The sequence below is a fragment of the Rhinatrema bivittatum genome, chromosome 10 (genome assembly GCF_901001135.1).
Source record: "Rhinatrema bivittatum chromosome 10, aRhiBiv1.1, whole genome shotgun sequence".
In the NCBI taxonomy this organism is placed as follows: Eukaryota; Metazoa; Chordata; class Amphibia; order Gymnophiona; family Rhinatrematidae; genus Rhinatrema; species Rhinatrema bivittatum.
Genome location: NC_042624.1, coordinates 110,533,044 through 110,551,149, shown reverse-complemented (window position 1 = coordinate 110,551,149; position 18,106 = coordinate 110,533,044). Strand labels below are relative to the sequence as shown.

Genomic DNA, 18,106 nt, shown 5'->3' with positions numbered 1-18,106 from the left:
TCCTGCAAGAAAGCCAAGACATGAGATACTGAGGCTTGAGAGGAAACCACTCCCTGGCTGGTGCTCCAACTCAAAAACCCTCCAGACTCTGACATAAGAACATGCCACACTGGGTCAGACCAAGGGTCCATCAAGCCCAGCATCCTGTTTCCAACAGTGGCCAATCCAGGCCATAGGAACCTGGCAAGTACCCAAAAACTAAGTCTATTCCATGTTACCATTGCTAGTAATAGCAGTGGTTATTTTCTAAGTCAACTTAATTAATAGCAGGTAATGGACTTCTCCTCCAAGAACGTATCCAATCCTTTTTTAAACACAGCTACACTAACTGCACTAACCACATCCTCTGGCAACAAATTCAAGAGTTTAATTGTGCGTTGAGTAAAAAAGAACTTTCTCCGATTAGTTTTAAATATGCCACACGCTAACTTCATGGAGTGCCCCCTAGTCTATTATCTGAAAGAGTAAATAACCTATTCACATTTACCCGTTCTAGACCTCTCATGATCTTAAAGACCTCTATCATATCCCCCCTCAGCTGTCTCTTCTCCAAGCTGAAAGGTCCTAACCTCTTTAATCTTTCCTCATAGGGGAGCTGTTCCATTCCCCTTATTTTGGTCGCCCTTCTCTGTACCTTCTCCATTGCAATTATATCTTTGAGATGCAGCGACCAGAATTGTACATAGTATTCAAGGTGCGGTCTTCACCATGGAGCGATACAGAGGCATTATGACATTTTCCGTTTTATTCACTATTCCCTTTCTAATAATTCCCAACATTCTGTTTGCATTTTTGACTGCCGCAGCACACTGAACCGACGATTTCAATGTGTTATCCACTATGACGCCTAGATCTCTTTCTTGGGTGGTAGCACCTAATATGGAACCTAACATTGTGTAACTATTGCCTCACTGACATAGGCACATAGGCATATCAGGAACAGCCCTGAGTTGGTTTGCTTCTTTTCTAAATAATCGCCATTATAAAGTCAAAATTGGTAACCACGAATCGAATTCCATTAATCTAACACATGTTGTTCCACAAGGATCCTCCCTCTCCCCTACTCTCTTTAACATTCACCTGCTGCCCTTATGCCAACTTCTTGACGACCTTGGACTAATGCATTACATCTATGATGATGATGATGTTCAGATTATCATCCCTGTCACAGATTCAGTATCTAATGTGCTCAAAACTTGAAACAACTGCCTTTCTTCAATCAACTCTCTCCTCACCAACCTCAGGCTGGCCTTAAATACGTCAAAAATAGAGCTGCTCTTTATCTCACCAGTTCGCCTTAACCCACCACCCTCAGTGCATCCCTTCACTTTCTCCCAACATGTTAGAGATTTAGGCTTTACTCTGGATAACCACCTCAGTTTCCAAAAACATATTAACAACACAAACAAAGACTGTTTTTACAAACTGCAGGTACTAAAAAAACGAAGACCTCTACTACACCACAATGACTTCCGAACAGTCCTCCAAGCTACCCTTTTCAAGAAGATCGATTACTGCAATTCCCTTCTATTAGGCCTTCCAGCAACTTAAATCAAACCTCTCCAAATGCTGCAAAATGTGGCAGCAAGAATCCTAACCAACTCACGTAGATCAGACCACATCACTCCGATCCTCAAAGACCTCCATTGGCTACCGATCACATCCAGAATCCTTTATAAGAGCCTTTCGATCATCCACAAAACCTTAAACAATCAAAACTTACCTGGCTAAATAATTTGCTCCAATACCACACCTCCAATAGACCCTCCAGAACCGCCTATAAAGGATACTTAGCCAACCCCGCCCACAATATCACCCAGCTCATTTCTACCAAAAAACGTGCATTATCCGTAGCAGGACCAACATTATGCAACTCTATGCCACCCGATCTCCGACTGTAACACTGCACTGCCACCTTTAAAAAAAAAAAAAAAAAGCTTAAAATGTGGTTGTTTGAACAAGCCTACACTTGAATAAGCTCCCCCCACCGTATCTCTCCTTTCTCCACCTCCCCCCCCACTCTTGAATTATTCAAATAATTATATGATATTTATGGTTCTATGTAAAATCCTCTTGTCTACGTCACCTGACCATTTTTCTACAACTCTTCCAAGTTCTGTATTCCCCTGTTACATGTAACTTTTTACGTCCCTCTCAGTTGCAATATATTTATCCCCCTGATATCTGTAAACCAATGTGATATGCCTATGAACGTCGGTATATAAAAGTTTTTAAATAAATTTTTTAAATAAATCAGTTTTTAAATAAATAAATAAACAAACTAGGGCATGGGCTATTTTTCCCTATATGCATCACCTTGCACTTATCCACATTAAATTTCATCTGCCATTTTGATGCCCAATTTTCACAAGGTCTTCCAGCAATTTATAACAATCTGCTTGTGATTTAACTACTCTGAATAATTTTGTATCATCTGCAAATTTGATTACCTCACTCGTCGTATTATATTCTCTGAAATATAATAGAGGAGCTTCAAGCAGTTTACTAAACACCAGTGGCACTTTCCAAATTAGTGAGACACTTTTGCACAAGCCGTGATATGTATTTGTTTAATGACCATGTTTTAGTATGGATATTATTGTCTTAATGATCAGGTCTTCCTGATTTTAATGCACTTATTTGTATTTTACTGTTTTTATGTATTTATGTTTTTACTGATTTTATGAATGTTTATCTGGTAACCACAGAGAAATTCTGATATGCAGTATATACATTTTAAATAAATAACTGTGCTAGGACAGAACATGCAATACCTTGGGAGAGCTGCTGCACTTCAGGTGTGCCTATACAATAATAGTCCTTCTAGACCTCAGGCTCACTCCTGGGTATAAAGAATGTAACCCTTTGTAGGACACTTACAGATCCCATTGGGACAAAACCCCTCCACACTTAACAACGAAGTATGAGATTTGAGATTTTTATATTCTGCTTTTTGGCATTTCAAAGCGGATTACATTCAGGTACTGTAGGTATTTCCCTATTCCCAGAGGGCTTACAATCTAACGGGCCGATACAGTAAACCACGCGGGAGAGCGCCCGCTATCCCGGCGCGTGCACAGGCCACTCTCTCCTGTGCGCGCGATTCAGTAAGTTATTTAAATTAGGGCCCGCGGTAAAAAGAGGCACTAGGGACACTAGCTCGTCCCTAGCGCCTCTTTTTTGATGGAAGCGGCGGCTGTCAGCGAGTTTGACAGCCGACGCTCAATTTTGCCGGTGTCTGTTCTCAAACCCGCCGACAGCCACGGGTTTGGAAACCGGACGCCAGCAAAATTGAGCGTCTGGTTTTCAACCTGCGAGCCGCAGGCCCATTTTTAATTTTTTTTTTTAACTTTTGGGGCCTACCTTTGGGTAGGTGCTAATTGCAAGCTGCACATTTTACTTACTGTATCGCGCGGGAATGACTAATAATTGAACAAAGAATACAATACAAAACTTTATGCACTATTCATAAACTGATACACGACGAAAAAGCAGAGTGGCTGAACACAGCCCTCCGCTTACACACCCCACACAGAAACCTAAGGTCAGCAAACAAAGCACTGCTAACTATACCATCAGTCAACACAGCCAGATTAACACAAGTAAGGGACAGGGCCCTATCACTAGCAGGACCGATAATATGGAACACCATGCCGGTAGAAATCAGATTGGAAAGAGACATCAAAACATTCAGAAAAAATTTAAAAACATGGCTATTTAAGCAAGCAATCCACAAAGAGAATCAAGAGTTGAACCCAGGGAACTGTTAGTTGCGGTCAAGCAAACACCCACACAAACACACTCCTTCCTTCTTAAAGTGTGTCTCCTCTCCTATATTCTAATCTCCACCTTTATCTTAAACTTCAAAGAACTAAAGTTAAGTAACACCAAATTTTTAGCAGAGTTAGAAAATCTAGACATAACTTATAACACTCACCAAATAGTACTTATTATGATATAATGTTACAGTATTTTTGATGGCACCTGTGTTAAGAGTTAGAATTCCAGACACTTTATGCAACATAGTTTTTGTGCCTTATTGTGAACCGTTGTGATGGCACCCGCTTAACGACGGTATAGAAAAGATTTCAAATAAATAAATAAATAAATAAAATAATAGGGCCATCAACATGCATTTGCATGTTGCGGACGCTATTAGTCTCAGGGGGGTTGGACGCGCGTTTTTGACGCGCTATTACCCCTTACTGAATAAAGGGTAAAGCTAGCGCGTCGAAAACACCCGTCCAAATGCCGGTTAACAGTGCGCTCCACTGTACTGTATCGGCCTGTTAAGTTTGTATCTGAGGCAATGGAAGGTAAAGTGACTTGCCCAAGGTCACAAGGAACGACAGCGGGACTTGAACCTGGTCTCCCTAGTTTGTAGCCCACTAGGCTACTCCTCTACTCCAACCACCTGGTATATCTGGAGTGACAATGGACTGTTTACACCTTTCCTGAAACATGGTTACCTGCAGAAGAAAGCTCTTCCCTGGATGGAGAGTTGCTAGGAGAAGCTGGAGGCTGCATGCCTTGCTTTCTTTGCCGAGGAGACTTATCTCCCTGTTCTCCAGCAGGAGGTACCAGAAGTGGCTGGACAATCTGGATTGGCTTCTGAGGCAGATGGGCTGGCTTTTTGGCAACTGGAGGCAGCATGGCAGGTCTGCCCTGGCATGGCAGAAGAATTACATGTTGTATGTCAGAAACGCAGTAGTGAAAAAATGAATAGTGATTACATAAATCAGAGACATACTTCCATCCATGATTCATTTTTTGTATGCGGAGTTATGAATGAATGATATGATTTCATTTATGGCTCACTTTTTTGAATGCTGTTTGCTAATTTATGGGGTTTTTTTATAATTAGAAGAGCAGTTGGTTAACATTAAGTCATTTTCTATTTTGTTTTTCTACACAAGTGTTTTTGGGTGCATTATGATTATAATTGTTCTCCCAAATACAAAAAAGATTTGAACATAAAACATTTTCTCTGGTGCATATATATATTTTTTTGAAGTGGGGTATAATTATAGTGTTTTAGGTTAATATAAATTTCTGTTACTAAAAAAAAAACCAACACAATCTTCTGACTTTCAGGACTCCTACTATATTATATGTTAGAAACCTCAAATAAGGGCACAGATCTATGGATCTGTGCAAAAGAAAAAATCATGCTGACGTACCCCTTTTGACAAATACAGAAACACTAAGGATTTTTTTTCTGGGCTGCATAAGTCAGCTACAACTGGCATGCACCACAGGGTTGAAACACTATCACAGTTACACTCATGGCCAGTCCCTGCTTGAATTGCCCCTGCATTTTTTGCTGTCAGCACAAAAATAGAAAGAGAAAGCCAATTCCAGACACTCCTATACAATGACAGCTACTCTAGCTGAACAGAGCATTTTACTTTCACATTTATTAAAATGTGTTAATCAGATAAAGATGGCCTAAGCAATGTACAATTAAAAGCATTCAAATTCAGATCTGACAAATACACAAACAGTAGTTAAAATAAATTCTGGATAATTGAGTTCCTGACACTTAATCAGCCTTATAACAAAAAACAAGCATGAAGGAGTCCTGCAACTATTGGATAGCTCTAATGTATAAACCACACATCAGCCAACACGAATTTATAGTTGATATGGAAAAATTGGTTTATCATCTGCTTAATTTCAAATTGGTTTCTTATCTGCTAATTTTCTGACATTGAGTTCTACCAGACCAGTCCAAATGGATACATATTTCTCCCTTACCAGCAAATGGACACAGAGAAGAAAAGATTTATTGTAACAGCCTACTTAAGGCACTCTGCCACCTGCAGACACTCAGAATTTTGGTATAAAATCGAAATACTCAATTCTCCCCCATGAGCAGGGGAATACAAACTCTCCAGTGAATCCAAAACTAGGCGTAACTCTCTCCAATCGAAAAGACCTGAAAACCAGAAATTCAACAAAGACCCTTAAGGTCCCTGAACAGCTAATACATACACGGAAGAGCAGTCTACAGGATGACCAGGTAAAACTCTGGACTGGTCTGGCAGGAAAGAAAACCAATTTTTTCTTCTCTATCATCCACCAGACCAGTCCAGATGGGTGACATGTACCCAAGCCACCCTTAAAATGGGAGGGATCCTAAAAGCCCTGCTCGCGATACATCCACACCAAGGCAAGTTGTGATTGATGCTTGGACATCTACAGTATATGGAAAAATGTATACAGACAATATGAAGTTGCCTCCATACAAACTCTTGTGGTGACACTGCAGACATTCAGTCCAAGAGGTCACCATTCCTCTAACTGAATGTACCTGGAGGTCTTTTGGCACCAAAAGGCTTTTAGAAATGTAAGTTATAGCAACAGTTTCCTTAAAAACCATCTAGCAGTAGGAACCTTAAAGCACTTTCTCCTTCCCTGTGACTGCTGCCGACATAAAATAGGTAACCCCATCTGCGATATACATTCGGCATCCACAAATACCGCAACTGCACACCATGCATATCCAGAATGTGTAAAACCCGAGAGCCATCCCCTGAACTGGACTTCCTGAAGAACAGCAATTCAGCAAACTAAGCCAAGCGAAAAGAAGATACCACATAAGCAAAAAAAGGATGGCACCAAAATGAAACTATGCCATCTGAAATCCTAAAAGATGAGGCCCTGCATGACAAGACCTATAATTCCAGAACACATCTGCAGAATAGATCACAACTAGATCCTGCTTGCTGAATAAAATCTTTCAGAGAAGCCCCCTCTGCAAGAGTCACAGGAACTCTTAAACAAGTCCTTCACTACCAAAATAAGATTCCATGGAGTAAACAATGTCTTAACAGGAGAACTCAATACTTGACTCCTCTCAAAACCTCACTACATTCAGGTGTGAAGCCAGGGACTGCTTTCGCTCCTTTCCTCTATAACAAGAAAGAGCAGCTATCTAAACTCCAACAGAATTTAAGGCTAAACCTGTCTGCAAACATTTCTGTAAAAGGTTAGGAAAGAGAGAAGCACAGACATCGGTGCTTGCGTGGAAAACCTCATCTCCAGTCCTCATGCCTCAAACACCCTCCAAATCTGAACTTAAACCAATCATCTCCTCTCAAAGGCCAAACTTTAAGACAAAGGAGATTCATTCCCTTCAAGCAAATCGGACTGTGATGTAGCAATCCTGGGAACTGATAAAAACCCAGTGAGCCCACTGTACTGAACCTCATCAAACCTGCAAATTCAAGGTGATTTGTGTCATTCTGAGGCTACAATAATTGTGCTCCTTCAAACCACTCTATCAGAGGTCATGGTGGAGACACAGAGAAGACAACGTTGAGGCCATGTCTATGACAGAAAGCAGAGACCTTCCAAACCCAGATCCCTTCTTTGACTGAAAAACAGGATTGTTTGGCAGTTCCCCTTTTATCCTCAGATCCATTAGAGGGACTTTCCACATGGTTAAAAGCACGGAGAACGCCACACTCACAAGTCCACACTCTTTAAGGATCAACATGCCTCTGGCTCAGGAAAAACATCCACCCATTTTCCACCTCAATGATATGCAGTTATGACCGAAAATGCAAGTGATCCTCTGCCCCCTGAATAGGAGGCTCACTTTCAAGGAAACAGTTCTGCTCTTGGTCCCGCCTTGCCAGATTATGTATGCCACTGCTGAAATATTACCTGACAGCATTTCACAACCAGAGAGAGTAGGACCACTAAATATCTCCTTGTTCATCTGTGCTTCCAAATGATTGATGGACCAAGTGGCCCCCAATACACTCCAGAGGCCTCTTGCTCGATAAGGAACCCCCCAAATGGATAAACAGCCCATTGTCAACCATCAATCCAGACTGGAGCGTGGCACCACTAAAAGGGGAAACCTGAGGTCATAGACCTACGATTGAGGATCCCACCTGTAAAGGAGAGCATTCTTTGAGGTCCTACCTAGACTACCAAATCTAAAGTCTATGCCATCAACCCAACACTTGCAGGTAGAGCCGGGGCCTTGGAGCACTCATCCACAGAAACTTGCTGGCCTGAAACTGGAGTTGCAAGAAATACTTTGCCTTCTTAAGCTTTGAAACAAACATCAAGACATTCCAAGTTTTTGGAAGGCCAAAGTTTGCTCTTTGGAAAACCTGATTACCCAATCTAAATTCCACAACAGCTGAACCACCCTGGAAGTGGGGACTCAATTTTCTTCCTCTGAGTACACTCAGAACAACCAGTCATCCAAAATACAGACATAAAATTACATCTCCACTCCAGAGAGCTACCGCAAAACCTGACGATCTCTCCTGACTGGACTAGGTAGAAAAGCATCCAGAAAGTCCCAGAACACTAGATGCTCTCCATTTCTTACTGTGCTGATACTAAAGGTAGAGAATCCATGTGGAAATGGGGCACCTGGAAGATACATCCACCTTCCACAAACCAGGATAGACCAAAACAAGCCCCCTTTCTTCGGTACCACAAAATAAATGGATCAATCACCTAAACCTCATTTGCTCTGGAACCACTGCAGCCAACTGCAAAAACCAAAATAATATAAGCTATATAGCCAGTGAATAGCATGGGAATATCAAGAATGAGCATTGACAACTTGACAAATTGTAAAGCATAATTGTCCCTTAATATGGTCTGCAACTCTTGCTCCATACTAACTCAGGTCTTCTCTTAACACTAGGACAATCTTTTACCTATTTGGCAACAGGAAGAGTTGATCACTCAAAACTCACTAGGAGTCTTAGGGGCCCCTCCCACTCCTGGACCACCAACAATGCTGTCCCCAGCTAATCTCTAATCCAATTGAAATGGTTACAACCTGCTTTCCAACTGCTTCTGGGTTGAAGAACTCTTTCCAGGCTGATAGTGACAAGAATATAAATTTTCACCTGATGGGCAACTCCATACAGGCCCCCTTAGGGATGTGCTCTGACAAGCTGAGAGACTGACATGCCCAGATTCATTACCAGACACTTGAGATCTTCCCTAAAGCGGAGCCCCTCTCAGAAGGGTAAATGTTGAGGTTCAACTAAGCTCATACAAAACACTGTATATGAAGGTGAGACTGGCCTCCAGCCTTTCCACCTCCTGTCTCTGTGCCCAGTGTAAGCACACCTATGCCTTAAGTCTGCTACCACAGTTGCCCTGAGTGCTAAGGCTGACATTCCAGACCTTCATAAAATGAAACATCAGCCTCCTGTCCTGCACATCTTTTAGGACCATAATCCATCTATGGGAATTGTTGCATACTCTGCAATTGCTGAATCTAAGGCATCCATTTTAGATAATTCCAACTGGTCCTGAGCTTTATCAGGCTCTGGGAGGCAGCAGTTTTGGAACCAGTCCTTTCGGAGCCGAAAGTAGACTTCCTCCAGTCTCTCTATCCAGAGCCTACTGAGGTTGTTTGTCCTGGTCCAATCTGGGTCACTTGAGCCGAGAAGCCTCCTACTGAACTACTTTTGCCTGCACCTGCCCCACTGAATGAAGAAAACTGGACCTATCCGGACTACAAATACCGTCAAAAATCCAAATCCGAGGTGGCCAGCTTGAATAAGGCTTCAAAACCAAGGCTCACTCCTGGCTATTCCTGCAGTGCTATTGCAGCTCCCACAGGGGATAGCATCAAAAGGCTTGCTTCCTTATTTGCACCTTACCATCAGGTGAAACAAACAAAATGGCTACCATCCAACAAAAATGCCTGATTATCTCTGTAAAGTTAGTTGCAAGTAAATCAGCTTGCTCCCTGCTAAGAATGAGAATTTCAAATTTCTACCATGGAAGGGGAAGGTGAGAGATGGGGGAGGGGAAGGGAACCCTGAATAACCTGTCACACACCCCTGATGCAACGTGGCAGAGACTTGAGTGGCGACCTTCCCATGGAGGGTGATTATTTCCCATGCTCAGCGGCAGCCACCATATACTGGAACTATGCGGCTGAAAAAAAATAACCTGACATGCCACTTGACACCCTTCCTCAGGCAGGACCCTCATTTCCCATGCCCAGCGGTAACCGCCATTGTAGAGGAGCCATCAGGTGGAATATATAATCTGACACACCGTTTCCCCTCTCCACCCCACCTCCAAAAACCAACCCGATTCACTTCTGCTCCGTGGGAGAAGCCACTGCTTACCAGCAATGTCCCTCTCAGCTTTCCTGCCTCCGCTCCAAAGAGAACTGAACTTCTCAGAGTTTTTTTTTGTTTGGGTTTTTTTTTTTTTTTTTTTTTTACCTTTTACAATCCAAAGGAAAAGACATGGAAGTAATCTGCAAGGAGCAGCAGTTACTACCCACAGGCAAATTTCTTGGCAGACTAGATGTACCATTTGGTCTTTTTGTGCCATCATTACTATCTTACAGAGTATATTTTCCTGGTGAAGACTGTTGATCCAGCCACAGAAAGGACAATAGGATAAAGGGGGGGGGGGGGGGGGAAGAGAGGGAGCCAGCACCACTGGCTTTCAGCCCCCCACCCCCTGACCAGGACGATAGCCCACAAAGAACCTAGCTTCCCCTGGGAGCCACCAGTCTGGCAGAACTCTGACTGCAGGTTTTGGCATCTCTACCTTCTGCTGAAGACAGAGAAATACTGAGCGATTGCAGGTGGCACAGTGCCCTAAGTAGGCTGTTTCAGGTAATCTTTTGTTCTCCATATCAATCTGCTGGTAAGGGAGAAAAGCCATCCTTATGGATTGGTCTGGTGGATGATAAGGATTGTTATTTAATATCTTTTAATTGTATTTTTCAGTTAATTACATTCAAGTGACCTTGAATAAAGAACATATATGAATCATTTATAACATAATAATCAAAAGAAAAAAATGATATGAAGAAACTAGAACGCATGATTAATACTCCATTATAATAAGGAGGAGTGAGAAATCTAAGAAAACAAACTGCTAATATAGAAAATCATAGAAATTTATATCAATCTCATCCAGAAGTAATAGGATCAGGAACCTCCTGATTATGTAAAGTTCTCTAGCTGTGAAGGATCAAAAAAAAAAAAAAAATCACTCCCTGAAAAATAATGTGACATTTACATAGGAATTTTAATAATCACTAAGCCCTAAGGGGCCGATGCAATAAACGTGCGTAGAAAGCGGGCGCTGAACAGTCAACGCCCGCCATACAATAAATTAGGGGGTCACGTTAGCAAGGAGGCGCTTGTTAGTTGAGCATCCGTTTCCTGCACCCTACTGTCAAGTTTTTTTTTTGTTTTTTGTTTTTTTTTAACTTGTTTCATTAAGGTTTTCCTCCTACTTAATATCGCAATGATATTAAGTAGGAGGAAAACCTTAATGAAACAATGATATTAAGTAGGAGGAAGTACAGAAAAGCAGTTTTTTCTGCTTTTCTGCACTTGTTTTAAATGCGCTCAGCTATTAACGCCTGCTCCAGGCAGGCGTTAATAGTTGATTGTTAAATGCGCGTCAGAGACGCACATTTTTTTTTTTTTACATCGGCGTGAATGCCTGTTAGCCTCAGTCACGTGCATTTGCATGTGATGAGCGCTATTAGATTCACTCCTCGGACACGCATTGAATAGGCGCTAATCCCCTCATTGCATTAGGGGATTGGATTAGCACCTATTCACCCCGCGTCAGACTGGGGGTTATACAGTGTGCTCAGCTGAGCGCAATGTATTGCATCGGCCCCTAAGTACTAAGACTTCTGGGCTGGAAGCTAAGGAATGTTATCTTCTAGCTGCACAGGGAAAACTTGTAAAGGGGGCACTTCAACATGGATTATCGAGCTTCCCACTGCCTAAATGCAAAGTGTGATGCATGCAGGCTTGTAGGAGGAGAGCTGCCCTGTGACAGAGAGTTTTGGGGTTAACAGCGAGGCATGGGAACAAGCCTTGTGCACAGATTTTTCAGTATTCTTGTTAAGTTGTATTACTGGAGGAGCAGCCTAGTGGCTAGCGCAGCGGGCTAAGAACCAGGCAAATCAGGGTTCAAATCCTGCTGCTGCACCTTGTGACCCTGGGCAAGTCACTTTACCTTCCGTTGCCTCAGGTAGAAGTCCTCTGAGGATACCGTACCTGAATGCAATCCACTTCCAAGTGCCAAAAAGAGGAATATAAATTAAATCAAATTAATGCCCCTTGATTTAAGACTAGAACCCAGCACACAAACATTTAAAAAAAAAAAAAAATTGAAAACCTGGCTATTCAAAACAGGCCTTTTCATAACCCCCTCATCTCCACCAGGTCAAGCCTTCAAACATTAGTGCCTTTTCTCAAAATCCTGTACAAAGTTTCTTTCTTGTTTCACCCACGTTATACACTATATATTTAATCAATGCAGATTCCTGTTTGTCCTCACTCTGCGCAACTTAAGCCCCCCACCACCTCCTAACTTATCCCTCCTTAAATTGCAACATTACTTATATTGTTTAATATGTAATTTCTTTTTCTTATTTCTCCTTATCTTTATGTTCCTTGTACACAGATGTGATGTGAAAATGAGCGTTGGTATAAAAAAAAAAAAAAAAAGGCGCAAATAAATAAATACATACAAACAAACAAACAACCATAGCACATTACGGAAAAAAAAGTGCCCCATACCTCATCTTCCTCTTCTTTCACCTCTGCATCAGCAAGTTTGCTGGCAGATTCCAGTACATCAGCGATACTGTTCTCACCTCCAGCTTGCTCCATGCCAGGTATCGGAGGAAATCCTGAGTGAGGAAGAGACTGTGACACAGGGCAGACACAAACCTCCATGCACTCTCACACATTTTTTCTCCCCCCTTTTGGTTTTTTTTTTTGTTTGTTTTTTTTAAAGTTATCCAGCTAACTAGGACAGCAATTTTTCTGACCAAAGTTAGCCAAATGACTTTATCCGGCTAGTGCTGAACAACAATGCTAGCCAGATACTTTTTAGCCACACCCCTGGAATGCCCCCCCACAGCCCCCCCCCCGGTGCCACCTCTCTTTATCTAGCTACATTTTTAAATGTCAAGTTTGGTCTGGCTAATTCCAAAAATTAGCCAGATAATAATCTTTTGAGTATTGACCTTCTTGTAGAGTGGACAGACATTTTGAAATTGATTCAGTTTTTAGCAAACACAGGAGAAGTTTCACAAAAGGTTCCATGCAAGAACTTACCAGGGGGCACTGGCAACTCAGCAAAATTCACATTTCTCCCTGCTTTCTGAGCTCTGATGGCATCTTGGTATTGCTATAATCAAAGGACAGGATTTAAAAATGTTACAATACAAGGTATAAAACTAATTACCAAACATTGCTAATCCACACAAACAAAATATTCTGTTTTGCAGCAGAAGCGAGTCAAAAACTTATAAATTACCCAGAACTCTAGGTTAAATCCATGCTACTGCACATCCTTTAGAAGTAAGATTCTCAACGAGAACAGCAAAGGAAAATTGGTTACCTACCTATTAATTTTCACTCCTGTAGTACCACAGATCAGTCCAGACTCCTGGATTTTGCCTCCCTACCAGCAGATGGAGACAGAGAACGTTTTACTGACACTCCTACTTAACCACGTGGCCACCTGCAGTTCCTCAGTATTAATCTGTAGCCAAGCAAAAATCAAACAACCAAAATTTACAAAACTCTCAAACTTTAAAATACTGTATTTGAAGCTATAAAAACAGAATGAGCAGACAACTCTCTCCCTCAACAGAATCGGCGGGTTCTGTACTGATATGTGGTACTACAGGAATGAAAATTAGCAGGTAAGAATCAAATTTTCCTTTCCATGAATGTACCCAGAACAGTCCATACTCCTGGGATGTACACGAAAGCTCCCTACTCAGGGTGGGATCTGTATCTCCCACATCTAGACGATAGTGCCTTGAAAAAGTATGCAGCAACTTCCAAGTCAATGCCCTGCAAATCTCCTGTGGAGAAACAAGCTGAGCCTCCGCTCACAAGGCTGCTTGAGCACGAGTAGAATGGGCATGCAAACCCTCCAGAACTGGCCAAACCCTAGTAATGTAAGTGGAACCAATAGCTTCCTTAAGCCATCGTGCAATAGTATTCTTAGATGCCTTCAAATCTCTCTTGGGACCGCTCCACAGGACAAAGAGGTGATCCGACCTCCTAAAATCATTAGTTACCTTAAGATACCTCAACAAAGCTCGTCTCACATCTAACAACCTAAGTTCCCTCATGTGAGGAACGGACATGTCCATCTTAGGAAAAGCTGGAAGCTCTATGATTCACGTGAAATGCTGATACCACTTTTGGCAAAAAGGAAGGTACAGTCCTCAGTGATACCCTCAAGTTCGAAATCTGAAGGAATGGATCAAGGCAAGACAAAGTCTGCAACTCAGATATTCTCCTAACCGAACATATGGCCACCACAACCTTAAGAGTCAAGTCCTTAAGTCACGCCCTTCGAAGTAGTTCAAAGGGAGCCTCAGACAAACCTCGGAGGACAAGATTAAGATTGCAGGATGGATAAACTCTCCATACTGGCAGATGCAAATTCTTCGGTCCCCTAAGGAACTGAATAACATCCAGATGAGAAGAAATAGTAGAACCTTCCATATTGCCCTGAAGACAACCCAGAGCTACCACCTGGACTTTAAGCGAGCTCAAAGACAAGCCTTTGGCCAAACTTCTTGCAGAAAAGACAAAATGTCAGGAACTGAAAACTTGAGAGGCCTAACAACATTCGCTGAACACCAGGACTTAAAAACCTCCCAGACCTGCATGTACGAAATATTAGTAGACTTTCTCCTGGCCTGCAACAATGTAGCAATAACTGCCTCAGGATAACCTTTATGTCTCAATCGCTGCCTCTCAAAAGCCATGCCGCTAGACAAAAGTGAGCTGCCTGGTCCGAAAACATGGGTTTCGATGAAGACGACCCTCCAGGTGACCGAAGTGAAACAGACCATCCATGGCTAGGTTGACTAGATCCGTTAACTCTGGACATCGTGGCCATTCTGGAGCCACCAGGCCACTTCGCCCTGATGCGTTTCTATTCAATACAATACTTTGCCTATGAGCAGCCAGGGAGGAAAGACAAAGTAGAATCTCTCGAGGCCAAGGTAGTACCAGTGCATCGACGCCCTCAGTCCTGTGCTCTCTTCTCAGACTGAAAAACCGAAACACCTTGGCATTCTGATGAGTCACCATTAAGTCCACATAGGGAAAGCCCCACCTCTCGCAAATGAGCTGCATCACAGACTCTGACAATTCCCACTTGCCCGGATCTAATACTGTGTGACTCACGTTATCCGCTTGAACTCAAGACTTGAAGAATCAAGTCTTGAGCCTCCCGGGACATTGCTCGACTCTTGGTTCTGCCTTGCCGATTGATATAAGCCACCGTCATCGCAATGTCCGAGAGAATCCTCACTGATTAACCTCTCACTAATGGTAGAAATTTCTATAAGGCTAAGTGGACCACTCTGGTCTCCAAACAGTTGATAGATCATGCAGACTCTTTCACAGACCAGTCACCTTGAGCCGACTGATGTTGACAAACTACTCCCAACCAGAAAGAATGGCATCAGCAGTAACAATCACCCTATCCGGGACTTTTGGAAGTCAGAAGCCACCAGGAGAGGTTCTCTCACGCGAACCCTTCGACTGGCAATGGAAGCTGAAACTCCTCTGAGACTGGGTTCCACCAAACCAAAAGAGCCCTCTGCAATGGTCTCATAAGTGCTAATGCCCAAAGCACCAAATCCAGGGTTGAAGCCATAGAGCTCAGAACTTGCAAATAATCCTAGACCTTGGGCATTGGTAACCGCAACAAGCGTCGAACCTGCCACTACAGTTTCAAAACACGCTCCTCTGAGAGATACACTTTGCCTACTAGTGTGTCCAACCGAGCTCCCAGATACTCCAAGGACTGAATTGGCAATAGGTGACTTCGTCACATTCACAACCCAGCCGAGCGAATGGAAAATGCTGAGAATCTTCTGAACCGATTGGCGACAAAGAATCTCCGACTTCACCTGATAAGCCAGTCTTCCAGAGAAGAATGCACCAGAACCCCTTCCTGCCAGAGAACCGCTGCCACCACCACCCTGGTGAAGGTGTGTGACGCAGTGGCCAAGCCGAAAGGAAGAGCCTGAAACTGAAAATGTTGTCCCGAATCATGAAGCGCAGAAAATGCTGTGAGTCTGGATGGATGGGAATGCGCAGATATGCTTCTGTTAGATCGAGAGATGCCAGAAACTCTCCCTTGCAAACCTCCATCACTGACCTTAGGGTTTCCATCTGGAAACACAGAACCTTGAGTGCTGCATTTACCCTTTTTAAATTGAGAATCGGACAAAAAGTGCCTTCCTTCTTTGGGACCACAAAGTAAATGGAATATCTTTCCATGTGAACCTCCTAGAAGGGAACCAGAATCACCAACCCCAGCTGTCGCAGATGGTCCGGAGTTTCCCGGAGCCGCAAGGGGAAACCAGAAATAAGTCATGAACAGGATAAGCAAATTCTAAAGAGTAGCTGTCCTTTACCGCACTGAGAACCCACTGGTCCTGAGTAATCCTGGCCCACTCCTCGTAAAACTGTGCCAGGCGACCTCCTGTAATAGGAATGACGGAGCGAACCAGTCTTGCCTCATTGCGAGGACTTAACTCCAGATGCACTACCACAAAGAGAAAACTGCCTATGCAGACCTGAGGGACTGCAGGTGACACAATGGGTTATATGAACAGTGTCAGTGAAACTTTCTCTGCCCTCCATCTGCTGGCAGGGAGGCAAAACCTTCTGGACTGATCTGGTATGAAGAGAAACTATGGTGCTATGTATTTCTATATACATCACTAAAAAGATACATTTTAAGAAGTTTGTGCATTTATGTATTTACAAGCATCAAGGATTCTTCATATCACCACTGTGCCAGTTTCCTGATGCTCTTGTTTTCTCTTTTGCCCTTATTTCTAGGTATATACTCTTCTTGCCCTCCCCCCCCCTCGTGGAATTTGTATGGTTTTTACATTGATATGCTTTTCATTCTAATTATTGCCACATCCTTTGTTTTGAAAAATCTCCTTTCCTGATTCCTCTGCCTACATTATGTTCCTGCTTTCCATGCATCCGTGCCATGCCTGCAAGGGGTTCGTATATGAACCAGCCCAGCAGTGCTCCGACTTATCTACATTCATAATTCTAGGAGCAAGTGGACAAATAGGAGTGCTTTCACAAAAGTGAACATCATTCTCCCAAGAAAGAATGAAAAGCATTTTTATTTTGATTTCTCTAACTTCAAACTGAGGTAGTTAACCTTTTGCTGCTATTGCTTTAAAAAATAAAGGCTCATGTGTGATGTAATATAACCAACTCAGCCATGTCAAATCCCAGCACACTAGTAAGAGAGAGAGTAAGGACAGCAGCATTTAGGGTGGGCAGAATAACTGCTATTAGAGAGGACGATCAAAAACTTCCATCAGACGGGCGAGGCTTTGTGGCCAGAAGATTTATTTTATTGCCATTTTCCCAGACAGTTTCTATGTGACCTAGAATTGTGATCTACTAAATCCCAGGTTGTCTAGTAAGAAGTAGACCACGGACGGAGTAATTGATCGTTAACTTGAATGTTGATTACACCGCCTAAGCTTTCCTTTGCCAATGAAGGTTCACATTACTGAAGTACAATTTCCATTGGTCCCTGTATTACTGGCGGTTCTCATTAGCCAGAAGTGCAAGCGCACGCGCCAACAGATTTCTGCGCTGGACTAGCAGCTGTGTTTTGGGGGTTTTTTTTATTATTATTTTTTTTACCTTGGCTATTCGCTCGTGCATCCTGGCTTTCCGATCATCCCCGCTAGCTTTGGCCTGCTCGGCTGCGGACTTGTACTTCTCCATTCTTTGCTGCAGGGCTTCCAGCACGGAGGCTGGCTCCCGCAGAACGCCTTTGATGTGCAAGAATTGCAGAGAGAGAGACGGAATAAAATAGCTGAGACAGTACAGGAAACCTCAGGGAGCCCACTGATGCACTGAAGGATTATTTTAAAAGAGAAACATTGCTTCCTTCTCTTTCACAAGTTTGTAACTTGCTATGTGTATGAAAAGTTCATAGTAAAAAAACAAAAACAAAACATTAAATATAGAGAAGCATAACTTTCAGCTTTGTTTTACATTCCCAAAATGTGCATGCAGATTATTTCCATTAC

General features: G+C 42.7%; 1 protein-coding gene across 2 annotated transcripts in view; it reads right to left on the bottom strand.

Annotated features, from left to right (window-relative positions):
• Positions 1–18,106, bottom strand: part of CC2D1B (coiled-coil and C2 domain containing 1B) — a 117,240-nt gene that overhangs the window by 44,494 nt on the left and 54,640 nt on the right. Inside the window, exons 11-14 of one of the 2 annotated variants that reach the window (XM_029617541.1) lie at positions 17,715–17,845; positions 13,107–13,179; positions 12,564–12,676; positions 4,470–4,665 (exon numbers count right to left, since the gene is read on the bottom strand). The exons of the other annotated variant lie outside the window; for it this stretch is intronic. Of the exons in view, the coding sequence (XP_029473401.1) occupies positions 4,470–4,665; positions 12,564–12,676; positions 13,107–13,179; positions 17,715–17,845 (513 nt within the window). The remainder of the gene's footprint in view (positions 1–4,469; positions 4,666–12,563; positions 12,677–13,106; positions 13,180–17,714; positions 17,846–18,106) is intronic. 2 annotated transcript variants of the gene reach the window in all.